General features: G+C 37.7%; 1 protein-coding gene across 1 annotated transcript in view; it reads left to right on the top strand.

The window, feature by feature from the left end:
- RAP1A (RAP1A, member of RAS oncogene family) overlaps window positions 1–13,818 on the top strand; it is a 73,009-nt gene extending 59,191 nt beyond the window's left edge. The window contains exons 6-8 of the mRNA XM_035017770.1: window positions 1,166–1,309; window positions 6,620–6,735; window positions 9,786–13,818. Coding sequence (XP_034873661.1) covers window positions 1,166–1,309; window positions 6,620–6,706 — 231 coding nt within the window. The 3' untranslated portion in view covers window positions 6,707–6,735; window positions 9,786–13,818. The remainder of the gene's footprint in view (window positions 1–1,165; window positions 1,310–6,619; window positions 6,736–9,785) is intronic.
- Window positions 13,819–13,902: the final 84 nt, after the last annotated feature.

Below are 13,902 nucleotides of genomic sequence, written 5' to 3'. Positions count from 1 at the left end.
TATTTGATGAATAACATCATTGCTGTTGGGCCTTTTTGCAAAGATGAAATGTATATTTTACGTTTTTACCTCAGTTTTGAACTACAGAGAGTTCCTTTTCGGTTGTATAAATTGGGATATAAAATTTCATTTGTACCTTTCTTTCTGTTTTTGCATGTTCTCTCTCATTATTAATGGGAACATATGCATCTGCTCAGGACCTTAACTTTGGGTAATACTGTAGGCGGAAGGGATTTCTACCATATGACTCATGATCAACGTAACCTAATGAATAGTTCTCTTGCTTCCCATGAGTGATTTATCTAAGGGACTTCTGTTTTCATAGGCAATTATATACAAATCACCGAATTCTGGTGATGTTAATCTCTTTATCTCATGTCATAACTAAAAAAGATGGACTTGTAGATGTCTAGAATGTTTCATCTAACTTGTGATACACTTCTCCCAAGTACTGCTTATTTTAGGTACAAGATCCACCATGTCCCTTAAATCCTTTCTTGTGTGTAGTGTGCATCACCTCACAAATGACTGGGTTCTGTGGACACCTTTTATCTAAGGGTGTTATATAGTTTGTTAGCAACTTGTTTTATTGCAAGTAGGGGCAGCCTTTCTGGTATGGGGAAAAAGGGAAGGCATGGTTGCTTTGTGGCTCTATTTTGTGGGTTATTGTTAAGCTGTTATTCCTTCTTAACATCTCACCTAAACTGGTCTTCAGATCTAATGTCAAACATAGAAGTAGAACCTGTTACTGTGTTGGTCTTGCCAACTACTTTTGGAATTTGTTGGACCTTTGAGATGAAGCACTTAAACCACAGTTAGGCCCAGTGAGTACATTCTTCTCTGCATTGCAGAAGATTCCTTTTCCTTCAGATTTTTGTACTTGGAATTCAGCTATTATTAGTAGTCCACATGAGAATTATGTGATTATATCCTTAAAATAATTTAGCAAATGAACGTAGTAGGATCTCTTCCATATTTTTTCTGTCTCTTCCCCCTCCATCTACCTTCTTTCCCCCAATGTGCATACATAGAATTTTTTTAAGCACTTGGTGAAGCTTATAGTCCTAACTAATACATTTCAATTGGTGACAGGTAGTTGCTTACTTAAAAGAGGCTAAGAAACAAGTATGCTAGTGCTCACATTACGTTTTTTTCCTTCCCACAGGTTCCAATGATTTTGGTTGGCAATAAATGTGACCTGGAAGATGAGCGAGTAGTTGGCAAAGAACAGGGTCAGAATTTAGCAAGACAGTGGTGTAACTGTGCCTTTTTAGAATCTTCTGCAAAGTCAAAGATCAACGTTAATGAGGTAACCTACAGCTGCTAGGCAGCACAAACAAGTGCCTTTTTAGTTACCTTTAAGTTAATAGCCAAAACCAAATTTTTTGAAGAAAAAATTTTCTTCTAAGTGGTCTTGATTCTAGCAGTGTACAGAGAACACTAAGTAATTCCTAGAAACCATATTCCCTCACTCGAGTAAAATCACTTTGATGGCTGTGATGAAGACACTGATATTTACCTTATTGGCAAAGAGAAAGTTTAAGCTAAGCAATGTGTTTCAATCCTGCTAAGCTTCTGAATGATACGCCAGAAGGTGGTGTGTGCACATGGTCCGGTCACCCTTGCATTGTAACAGTTACCTATGCGCATGTGTGTAAAGAGGTTGTAAAGTCAAGTAGGAAAATACAAAAATCAAAGTAGTTACTGAGCTTGTGAACTTATGTTATACAGAAAGATAATACCTCATGGATACCACAGAATTTGGTGTTTTGAGTCGTGCCTGCCTTTGGTTTCTGACTCAAAGGGAGGAATCTGTGAGCATGGGCATGGAACTGGAATTCACCCGCTCTTTGAGGCCTGGTGCAGCAGGTGCCCAAGGCTTTTTTTGTCTGTGACTTAAGCCTTCCACTATCCTGAGAACGTAGCTGTGACAGGAAATGCTTAATAAGCATGCCCGCTGCCTGGGTGTCAATCCAGTACCTTCCTGGATCCCTGAAAGATCCGTGCACTTCCACCTGCCGCCACCAACTGACCAAAACCTCAAGAGGTTCTCTTTGCTTTTGTTTGTTTTAACATATTTAACATAAGCTTTTTTAAAAAAACCAACCAGCCAACGAGAGTAGGCTTCTTTCCTTTCCCCGTGATGCAGAAGTCTTCACTTGCCAGTTTGCTTGTCATTTGTGGTATCACAGGTCATCGGTCAATTTAGCTCACTTATAACATAGGTGAGACTTATGAGTGCCTTAGGTTATCAGCATCCTGTGTTTTTGTTTGCTGTTTCTCTCTGGCCTTTGGGTCTGTAGGTCACTTTTCCTTGATTTAATATTATGGTTATAGGCTCTTGTTTGACTTTTAAAATGACTAAGTTACTTTAAACATCTGACAGGCAAAAAAATTAAGCTTGCTACAGATCCTCTGTTTTCAAATAACCAAGAATGTTAAAGTTTACTTTTTTAGGTAAACCAGTTTTTATAAGTACATAAAAAATTCATAAATTTCATTATTCAGCAAATATTTATTGCATGCTTATGTGTCTAGCAGTGTCTGGCACTTTGTTCAGCAAATATTTATTTTGTGCCTATGTGTCTGGCAGTGTGTCAGGCACTGGGGTAATCCCAGTGATCCAGACAGACACTATTCCTGCCCTAGAGAAGTTTGCATCCTAGTGGGGAACAAGTCCCTACTGAGATCTTCAACAGTCATTTCTTTTTCACTGCCAAGTAAATGAAAGGAAGTATGATATGCTTTTAGCTTCAACTTTCTCTGTTGTGTAATTACAGTTTTATAGATGTTACTTTAAAAATTTTACTAATCATAAAATTTTAAGTTTGTTTGCTTTTTAAGATTTTATTTATTTGAGGGGCACCTGGGTGGCTCAGTCGTTCAGCGTCTGCCTTCGGCTCAGGTCATGATCACAGGGTCCTGGGATTGAGCCCCACATCGGGCTCCCTGCTCGGCGGGAAGCCTGCTTCTCCCTCTCCCACCCCCCCGCTTGTGTTCCCTCTCTTGCTGTCTCTCTCTCTGTCAAATAAATAAATAAAATCTTTAAAAAAAAAAAAGATTTTATTTATTTGAGAGAGAGAGAATGTGTACAAGGTGGGGGGTCAGCGGGAGAAGGAGAAGCAGACTTCCCTCTGAGCAGGGAGCCTGATATGGGGCTCCATCCCAGGACCCCAGGATCATGACCTGAGCTGAAGGCAGACACTCAACCAACTGAGCCACCCAGGCACCCCTAAAATTTTAAGTTTTAGTACAGTCTTTTCTCAAAAAAAAAAAAAAAAACAGAGCTAAAAAGCATGGTGGGGGCTGGTGCTCGTGCATCCTCGCACGCTCGCTGTCTCGTAAATAAATAAATCTTGGGGGGAAAAAGCATTAGGATTGATGCATGAGCTTGGTTAGGGAAACAGTAGTACAGGGTCACCATCTGCAGGATGATTGGCCTTAGGGTTCTGGTTCCTTGCTGTCCCTGTTCTCACCCTCACTGGTACCCGCCTGCCAGGTTCATAGGACTTGGCTCTGCTGGGGCTGGGTTGGGCCAGGGTCCAGTGAGCACCATGGACTGGAGGTGTTCCTTACTTTTAAAAAGCATTACATGTTTGTGACAACTCACCTGCTACTTGCTAAGCCTCTTGGGTTATAGTTTCCAGTGCCCCAGAGCTCCATTTTCACAGCAGTCTTGTTAAACCTTGATGTGAGGGTTTATTAAAAACGGAGAACAGTAAAACAAAATGGAATACGTTACCTATTTAAGGATCTTTACTCTTTTGAGGGACATACAAACTTTATGCTAGAGTATAATATTTGAGTTTCTTTTAATGTTTCTCTATTTATAGCTTGATAATCCAGCTACAGAGTTCCTTGGATAGTTCATAGTTCCTCAGACAGCTAATGCTTTGTAAATATACATGTGATTTTTGTTGGACTCAAATTTCAGATCACACAGGGATATACTGCTTGGCTAAATAGCCCTCTAATTCCCTGATACCTGTAGCAGAATATATATATTAAACTCTTACCCACACCATTTTTGCTCTGTTCTGAAAGTAGGACTGACAGTACCAGAATCACATCAGTCTTAATCAAGAATTAATTGTTCTTTGCTGAGGCTGGAATAATAATTGGAATCAAGACATCCCAGTTGAGTAATGGCAGAGGGATTGAGAAACTATTCTGTCTTCCCTTTAGATTTTTCTATAGTTCAGAGAGATGAGGAAGAACCTAGGCTGAGGCCTCTAAGCGTATCTAACCAAATACTATAGTTTGAACTTGCCTCCATCACTGAACCAGCTGCTGCGGTGAAGTGGGCAGCATTTGCCAAAGAAGTCATTGAGGATATCACTACAAAACCAGTTTTAGTGTAGTACCAGAAACCCAAAACTGGCTGGCGTGAAGAAATATGTGGTTTTGATTCTTGGACTATTTTAGTTTATCCTTTTAATTTTTCATCTTCTAGCTTACGCATTAAGGCTAGGGAACAAAAGAGAACTTGTTCGTAGCTTATGCATATTAAGTTCTTGAGAGAGTTTCAGAGCTGTGAAACTGCTGTTTTGTTCATAAATCCAGTGTTTTCAACTTTCTTAGAAATAAGATAATAGAGAAGTTAAATGGACGAAGACGGCAGTGGGGAGGATGGAGCAGAAAGAAAAGAATATAAATGAATCACTTAAAGCTTTGGGATAAAGCTTTTCTTTTTAATAATTTAGCCTTGTAATCTTAGGACCATTTTAAAAAATAAATAGAAGTTGTTTTATCTGGGCACCATCTTAAAGAAATGATTTTTAAAATATTTTACTTTTTAACACTTACTGAAAATATTTAAGAACAGTAAGAATTTTTTCACTCTTCATCCAGATTCACTAGTTAATATTTTGTCAGTGTTTAAGTATCACACTCCTTTACTCCTAAATATGTTAGTGTATGTATGTACCCTTAGATCAAAGACATTTTCTTACACAACCACAGTTATTAAAATCAAGAAAATTGTTATTTACACAGTCCCTGTTTAGTGCATATTCAGATTTTGTTGTTTGTCCCTCTAATGCCCCTAAAAGCTAGGGCCTTTTGATACACTTCTACAAAGCACTATTTATTACAGATGAGTAATAGTAAAGAGATTCTGCGATATTTGCTTCTCGGGTCATTAGTAAGTAAGTATTTGCATTTCATAGCAAAGAACCAAATTCAGCTGATCTGTTGTTTAATTGTTCTAATACTTGGACATACTTAGCACTATGAAACATATAAACATATCGGTATTAAAATAATCTTCTGTGAAATAAGTACTATTGTATTTTTGTCTCTGATGCCTTGCATTTTTCATCCAAAACGAATCCAGAAGATGTAGTAACAGAGATTATTACTTAAAATTGGGGTCACACACTTTTTCTCTTTTTCAGTTTAGCCAAAATTACTATCACCAAAAGCAGCAAACAAAAATCATTTGCTTTTACATGTGGTATCTTGAGGGGAACACGGTTGTCCTATTCCAGCCAAAAATACATAACATGAATCTACTCATGAAGAAACATCAGACAAACCCAAACTGAGGGAAATTCTATAAAGTTACTAGCCATCCATTTTCAGAAATGACAATGTCATGAAAGACAAAGACTGAAGAACCGTTCCAGATTTTAAAAGATTAAAGTGACAGAAAATTAAATGCAGTATGTGATCCTAGATGGATCCTTTGGTGGGGGGGAGCAGGAATTCTATATAGGACATTATTGGGATAATTGATAAAATTGGGATCTGCGCTATAGATGATACAAAGTAACGTATTGGTGCTTAAATGTACTCAATGTGTAACTGTAACATGGGTATGGAAGAATATCCTTGTTCTTAGGAGATACATACTCAACCATTAAGGGACCTGTTGTATGCAGACTACTCTCAGATGGTTTAGAAAATAAGAGTGTATTTAGGGAGAAATGATAAAGTACACATGGCAAAATGTTACTAATTGGTGAGTCTGGGTAAAGAATGTACACAAACAAGTCCTTGGTATTCTTGTAACTTTTCTGTAAGTTTGAGATTTTTATTTTTATTTATTTTCATTTAAAGATTTATTTAAGGGGGAGAAAGCAAGTTCGCACGAGAGCAGGGGAGGGGCGGAAGGAGAGGGAGACAGGCAGACCCCCCATTGAGCGGGGAGCCAGTCACGGGGCTTGATCCCAGGACCCTGAGATCATGACCTGAGCCGAAATCAAGAGTCGGACACTTAACCAACTGAGCCACCCAGGCACCCAAGTTTGAAGTTTTTAAAAATAAAATAAATGTGAAGATTCAAGTTGAGCATTAACTATTCCCTTAATAATTATGTTTTGAAGCATAGACGAGTCCATGACGAATATAACTTCACTACCTTGTTTTTCACTATGAACTTTTTTTCTTAAGTTTATATTGAATATGTAAGAGCAGGTTATTTCCCTCACAGTAAATTGGTAAGTCCTGCTTTACCTGGACTGAAAGCCACCTGGGGCTTCTGAGAAACCTGCTGTTAGAATAAAGCAGCAAAATACAGATCCAAGAGCAGAATAACATTTAACAGAACCAAGATGGTTTTGTGGAGCAAGATCTCAAGTGTTTGTTGAATAAGACTTTTTTTCTTGTTTTTATTTAGATATTTTATGACCTGGTCAGACAGATAAATAGAAAAACACCAGTGGAAAAGAAGAAGCCTAAAAAGAAATCATGCCTTCTGCTTTAGACCCACAGTGAGCAGCAGCTCTGAGCCAGGTAAGGTCCGGAAAGCAGAACAAACGCCTTGCTCACGCTCTTATTTTGGGCTTTCCCCACCCCTAGCCACTTCCCATTCCACCTGTTAGGGTTATTTCCAGGTTTCTGTGTCTTGTAAATGTGATACATGGCTTGTAGATGTGCTCATCTGTTGATAATTTGTCTCTCTCCCCATGAGATGAGATTCTAAGCTGTCCGAGGGCAAGGACCATAGATGTTTTGTTCACCACCGTGTCCCCGGTGCCAGCTACAGAACAGGTATTCTAGAAATAGTGGTTGAATAGGTAGAATTCCTTCCAGGGTCACTCCTGAGTTCCTGCCAAATTAAAGCCGAACATGGGTCATCTGAAACAAAATGCTTAAGTGAACATTTGATGTGTTATTTCAAAGTGAACACACCTCTTTGTATCAATAATAGTCATTCCTCTCTCAGGGTAATCCCTGCCCTGATTCCTAACACCGTAATTGGTTTTGCCTCTCTTTGAACTTAACATTAACAAAAACAGGTATTCTGTCTGGTGACTTTTACTCAAAAATATGTTTTCGAGAATTGCCCTAGAAGGGTACTACTGCAGTAGCATATGGGCCGCAGTAGTTCATTTGCATTGCCTGACTGTACTAGCAGGAAACTTACATATTTTGCTGCTGATGGACATTTGGGTTCTTTTCAAGAACTAAGATGGATAATTCTCTGCATTCTTGCATGAGTCTATGCACATGTGCATCATTTCTACTTGGTATGTACCTAGGAACGAGATGGCCAGACTATACACTATATATGGATAGCATTAGTAGATACTGCTAAAAAGTTTTTCAGGGTAATTGTACCAGTTTACACACCTGCTAGCAGTTGATGAGTTCCATGTCCTCACCAAAGATGGTACCGTCAGTCTTTTTAACTCAAGCCATTCTGCTGGGTATCTGGTGCATGTTTTGGTAGTCATTTCCTCTCGGTTCTAGGTTGACTTCTTTGAAATGTTTTGTCTATAGGCTTCTAAGTAGTAGTTGACGTTAAGTACCGCTTAAGTTTTCGTTAAAGTGAACCTATTGGAGAGAAATTAGTGGCAGCATTGAAGCTGCCTATCAAGTGAGAAACCAGGCCCTGTGGGACCATTTGTTTCTTTTTATCTAATTGTGTATATGAAATCCCTTGAACAATTTCTCCTTATCTTCACAAACGCTATAAACTATGCCATAAAAGAATATTTTCATGAAGTTATTTTATGAGGTAATTTGGTGCTAGTTATGTGCATATTACTAATCTTGGTTCGGTCAGAGGAAAGGCTACTGTTCCCAATTGAGAGTTGCTTACACTAAGTCTTGTAAGTCTCTTGGGTCCATCGAGCAGATTACCTCTTCCAGAGCACCAAATTAACTAATATGTGCTTCCTGAGAGACTTGGATGAATCTCTCTCTTCAGGGAAACAACTCAATAATTGTACTCCCTTTAATTTAATTTTCTTGGTACCCCCCTTTTAAATGAAGGTCAAGGAAAATGGGTAGAAAGGAGGAAACAGCATGGGGTTGCCTCTGGTTGGATTTAAGAAAGACAGCTTCTGGTCAGATGTTTGCTTTAGGCTTTAAGTGAAATCTTGATTCAGTAACTATAAATCATTAGCTCCGTGAAGGTGATTATTTTAAAATTTGCTGGTGTGTTTGTTTAGGTAAGGGTGAAAAGGTAAGGAAAAGAGGACTTCAGTTCCTGTTCTGAACTATATCATTTAACTCTCCTAGTTAAGTCAGCTGTAGTTGACTGTCTCGTTGATGCCATTACCTTAGCTGAACCTAGTTTAATTTCCAATTCTCTAGAAAATGATTAGCTTATGTTTAAAGGAAGAGGTGCCATCTTCTGGCCTGTTATGAGCATCCATTCATATACACCCTGCAGTGTATTGTGTTTTACCTGAGAGGAGAGAAATCTTGGCCTACATCTAGAAATAAGACTTTCATCCTGGTTGTATAAATTCTTAGGCTCTGATATGTAAGTCAGCCTAACAATATGTTTAATAAGTCACCTGAGATCTCTGTGGATGTTTGGAAATACCAAATAACGGGTCAATTAGCAGTCAGAATACTTGGCAAAGCAAAGAAATCACAGAGTGATTATAGACTGGAAGTGCCATGTTGATCTCACTTGAAAAGTACCGAGATAAGGGGTAAATTTAAGTAGCTATATATGTTTTTAGTAAGAGTACATGAACCTTGAGGGCAGTGTATCTGACCCTACCCTTTAAGTAAGATTGTATTGAAACATGTTAATCTCTTTCTTGTGTGTCCCACTTCTAAAGACTAGAAGAGAAATTCATCTTCAGGAAATTGTTCCTTTAACCTAATTCTTTTCTGCTGAGCAATACAACTAACGTGGATTCTTCTGCCCTTGCATATGGGGGTCAGCTCTTCTGTGTCATCTCTTCTGGTCCTAACCTGTATTAGAAGTGGTAATCCTAGGGGCGCCTGCATGGCTCAGTTGGTTAAGCGTCTGACTCTTGGTTTCAGCTCAGGTCATGATCTCAGGGTCATGAGATCGAGCCCCCCGACGAGCCCTGTATCAGGCACTGTGCTCAGCTCGGAGTCTGCTTAAGAGATTCTCTCTCTCTCCCCTCCCCCTCCCCCCACTCATGCACTCTGTCCCTCTCTCTCAAATAAATAAATAAAATCTTTAAAAAAGTGGTAATCCTAATATCCTATAGTCCTGAAATGGTTGGATAAAGAAATTTTATGCACAGGTATCATTTCCTTTTTGGAAAAATAAGATGATAATGGGATAGAAATAATTACTGTTTTCCTTTTTACAGACAGGACTGTCAGATTGTGAAACTAATAAAACTGTTTTTTAAACATTTTCAAAAGGAGTTTAAAATAGCCCTGTTACTGTAGCTGTTTAGTATAATTTAGTTGTCTAGTAACACTCAGCCAATATCTGTTTCTTTCTATATGATTGAATATCTCCTTGTTCACTACCATCTTCTGACATCAAGAGATTAACCATATATGTGTGTATATATATATTTTATATATATATAAATATAAATATATATTCAATGTTCTAGATTACAGGAATGAAGAACTGTTGCCTAATTGGGAAGTGCCAGCATTCCAGACTTCAAAAATTAAATCTGAAGAGGCTTCTCCTGTTTTATATATTATGTGAAGAATTTAAATCTTATATTGGTTTGCACAGATTCCCTGGAGAAAAAAAAAAATTGCTCTGTGTATATCTCTTGGAAAATAAGACAATAGTATTTCTCCTTTGCAATAGCAGTTATAACAGATGTGAAAATAAATATACTTGACTCTAATATGATTATACAAAAGAGCATGGATGCATTTCAAATGTTAGATATTGCTACTATAATCAGATGATTTCATATTGACCTTTTTATCATGATTCCTCCCTGTCAAGAACTAAAAGTTGAACCATTATACTTTATATCTGTAATGATATAGATTATGAAATTTCCCCTCAAACTCATTGCAGCAGATAACTTTTTGAGTCATTGACTTCATTTTATATTTAAAAATTATGAAATATCATTCTGTCATTATATTCTAATTAAAATTGTGCATAATGCTTTGGAAAAATGGGTCTTTTATAGGAAAAAAACTGGGATAACTGATTTCTATGGCTTTCAAAGCTAAAATATATAATATACTAAACCAACTCTAATATTGCTTCTTGTGTTTTACTGTCAGATTAAATTACAGCTTTTTTGGATGATTAAATTTTAGTACATTTTCATTTGGTTTGTGTGTTTTTGTTATTGTTTATAGATTTAAGGCTTTTATTTTATAATGGCCACATTGTTTTAAAATGCAACAGTAGCTCCCTTCTGCCTGTACCTACAGAACACTTGGCTTTAAACCCCTAAGTCATTGGTAATTTCTCTAAGAACAGACCTCACACTTTCTGTTCTAGATGTATTTATTCCTACTATACAGCAGACTACATCGGACTACATAGATTAGTTTTGTATATTCTCTCTTGATCTTAAAGATTGTATCTTATTGAATAAAATATCCCACTGTGTATTATTTTTATATGTAAAAATAAGTTTAATACTGTATCAGGGGTTAACTTTACTATTTCAGATCTTCCACAGCTTGTAATTTCATCAAGGGAATCCTTTTGTCATTGTTAATATGTTGGGTATAAGCCCACCAATGAAATGTTATGTAAAAATATTCAAATTTGCTTTATAATAGATTGAAGAATTTGAGAGAAGTGGGGAAAAGTGAAAACGCATACGGAGAATGTGTCAGTTGCTTTTGCTTCGACTGTATATGAAGTAGTGTAGTAGTCATAGTATGGAAAAGATCGCTAAGTTAAAATTTTAGCTGGCTATATAGTGGTGCTTTTCTTTTCCTTCCCAGTTGTTTCTGTTTTTACAAAGATGACACTTAATGAGGACATGGATCTAGGGTATCGATATGGCTTACGTGTTCTCCATAGAGGTAGAGCAAAACAGCTTGTCGGCCAGTTAAGTGCTGGCGAAGGCAAGAAACAAGCTGAGAAAACCCTGTGCCTTGTCCCCAAATACTGAGGAGGAGACTAGTCCTAGAAAGTCTACATAGCTGCTCAGGGATCTAGATACTGTCTCGTTGCAACTAGGTATGAAGTAGTGTTCATGCCTTGCTGAGACTTCCCAGGAATGTGGTCAGGCCATCGGTTACTAAATTGAGATTTAGGAATAAGATTTCAAATGTAAGCTCTGACCAACCTAAGAAAATGTTAAAATATTGTAAAAAAAAAAAAAAAAAAAAAATGGAAATTGTATTCTTTTGAGTTTCTAATAAATTTAGTTAACTAATACTTTCCTTCTACTGATCCAGTTACACAGATGTCTGGGATTGAGGGGCCAAAAGTCTAATAAATGCAATAAATTAAAAATAAATAAGTGAAGCATTAGGGCCAGTCTGTCCAGGTCAAGGTGGCATATTTTAAGGTCCTCTACAGCCATTCTGCTTGAAAACTCACCTCTCAGACATGCCTTTGGACTTAAAATTATAGACAAAACATCTCGCACGTAAGTAAAAATTGCTAAATATTACCTGTTACATAGGTTGTGTGGTTATTTGCCAGATAGATAAGAAATCATTAAGTAAGAGTAACTCCCAAGAGTAACTCCCCTGTGCTGGACTAATAGCATCAGTTTGCCCTCCATTTCAGAACATGGGAGAGAAAGATGACAGTGCTGGATTCCTTGGTCACATCTTACACAGTCCACTTGGGATCCAATAGGACTGTGAAGAGACGTGCCCCAGAGCACACAGCAGCATGCAGAGCAGGACCCACTGAAGTCAGGGAGATGCATTACTCTCCGCAAGGAAATCTGCCATGCTGAGTAAGGCGGAAGGGTAGCCTGTCAGAAAGGAAGATAGGTGTGCTTTCATCTTGTCCCTGTGGACTCTGTAGTCTTGGTTTCAGAGGGGAGGGTGCCCCAAAATAAGATGTATTTGATGTACTTTTTATAGCTGAAAAGTAAAAAAGCCCTCAAATATATATGAATTTCATATGATAAACATCCAAGAACTGACACCACGTTCGTATTTGTGACTCTTTAAAGTAGAACGCCTTTGGCCAGATGAGTAACATATCATTTAAAGGAGGCTTGATATCATAGTTGATAATTTTTTTCCCATTAAAACACAAATGACTTTAATAGCTTACTAGTGCCCCCAATCTAGTTTTAAAAATTAACAGTAAATACATAATCTATCATTTTACCCTCCACCAGGGGGAGCTTCAGTATCAGTTAAATACTTCTGCAAGCCTTGAATGAACAGTATGCATTCAATCCATCTGTTCTTATAAATAAACACTGCTTGCTTCACGAAGAGGCATAAAGGCCTTTCCTCAAGAATTTCCAATCTACCAGGCAGGAAAGATATGTAAGAAATTCATCAAAGATATGAAAACGCTGTAATTTATTAAACTGGTCACAGAGTTTTCTCAGGAATGTTTGGAGAAATATGGGTGTTGGTATGTTATTCTCTTTCCCCTACAGCTTTGAAGTAATCTCTCTTTGGCATCTTGATCTGCCATCATAACTGACCGCCTTTTACCCCTCAGTGAAACAGCTTGTTTCTTTGAAGTTAGAATGTACTTGGGAAAAATTAATCTTTGGGAAGGTACTGATCTCTATTTTATTACCAGCATTATTAAGACAGGCTACTTGGTCTGGAGCTATTTTTCTCTATATAGGAACGTTCTCCGTTATCTGGACCTGCCCAAGTTCAAATATTTTGCCTCATTTTCCTCATTAGGTACACATATATTTGTCAGTTCATATATCTGATTTTTGTTTTTAGGACTGAGGGACAGGAAGAAAGATTACCTCAGTTTTTTCCTTGTTACGCAATCACAGTAGAATGCTAGAAGACCTAAAATATGCTCTTAAAAATTATATGTGTGTGGTGAAACCAGAGTGTGAAGAAATTGGTATCTGGAGGAAGAAAATAGCTTGTAATAATAACCTTTTGTTTTATTTGGGTCTTGTACTTATTTAAAAAGGTGCTACTTAAATGTGTATTGAAATAGCCCCTCTTGACTCAGCTCCAAACTTAAAAGGGTAGAGTGGTTTGGGTGCTTGTCCAGGATCTGGAAGAAGCCCATCTTGTGCAGGGAAGGAAATGAATGTGAGCTTTGAGGTAGTCCAGCCGCCAAGCTTTTAGTATTTCTATTCCCCAAAAATGTAAAAAATGCAAGTTATTCTTGAAAATGTAGTACAGACATTACATTGAATATGAAATTTTTTTTACTGCAGTTTCATCTTGGGTTTGCTGAATGCACAGTCCATTTATTTAATGTCATGTCTTACTAAAATTTGCTTGTTGAGAACAGCTGGAGACTTTGAACTGGATGCCTAGTTCTGTTTTCTGGGAAGGCGACATCGATTGTTTTGCAGACATTAAGAAGAGCTTTAAAAGGGAATTGGGGGATATAGCTCTGGCTTTTTAAGAAGAAGCCTCCTGTGATTCTGGGCTCAAGGTGTGACATACATTTCCTGCTAATTGCTTCTCTTAAGAAGCATGGGCTTGGCTGTTCCTCTTGAGGAAAAACCTTAATAAACCTTCCCGTTTTAAGCCGTGATGTGACTCTTATTTTGAGCTGTTGTTTTCAGTGTATTTTTTTGGTAAAGTTTAACCATGTGCAAGTTCTTGTGCTTG

The sequence above is a fragment of the Mirounga leonina genome, unplaced genomic scaffold, assembly GCF_011800145.1.
Source record: "Mirounga leonina isolate KUSES-001 unplaced genomic scaffold, KU_Mleo_1.0 Mir_173, whole genome shotgun sequence".
In the NCBI taxonomy this organism is placed as follows: domain Eukaryota; kingdom Metazoa; phylum Chordata; class Mammalia; order Carnivora; family Phocidae; genus Mirounga; species Mirounga leonina.
The sequence above is the reverse complement of the archived record's forward strand: the minus strand, read 5'-3'. Positions and strand labels throughout refer to the sequence as shown.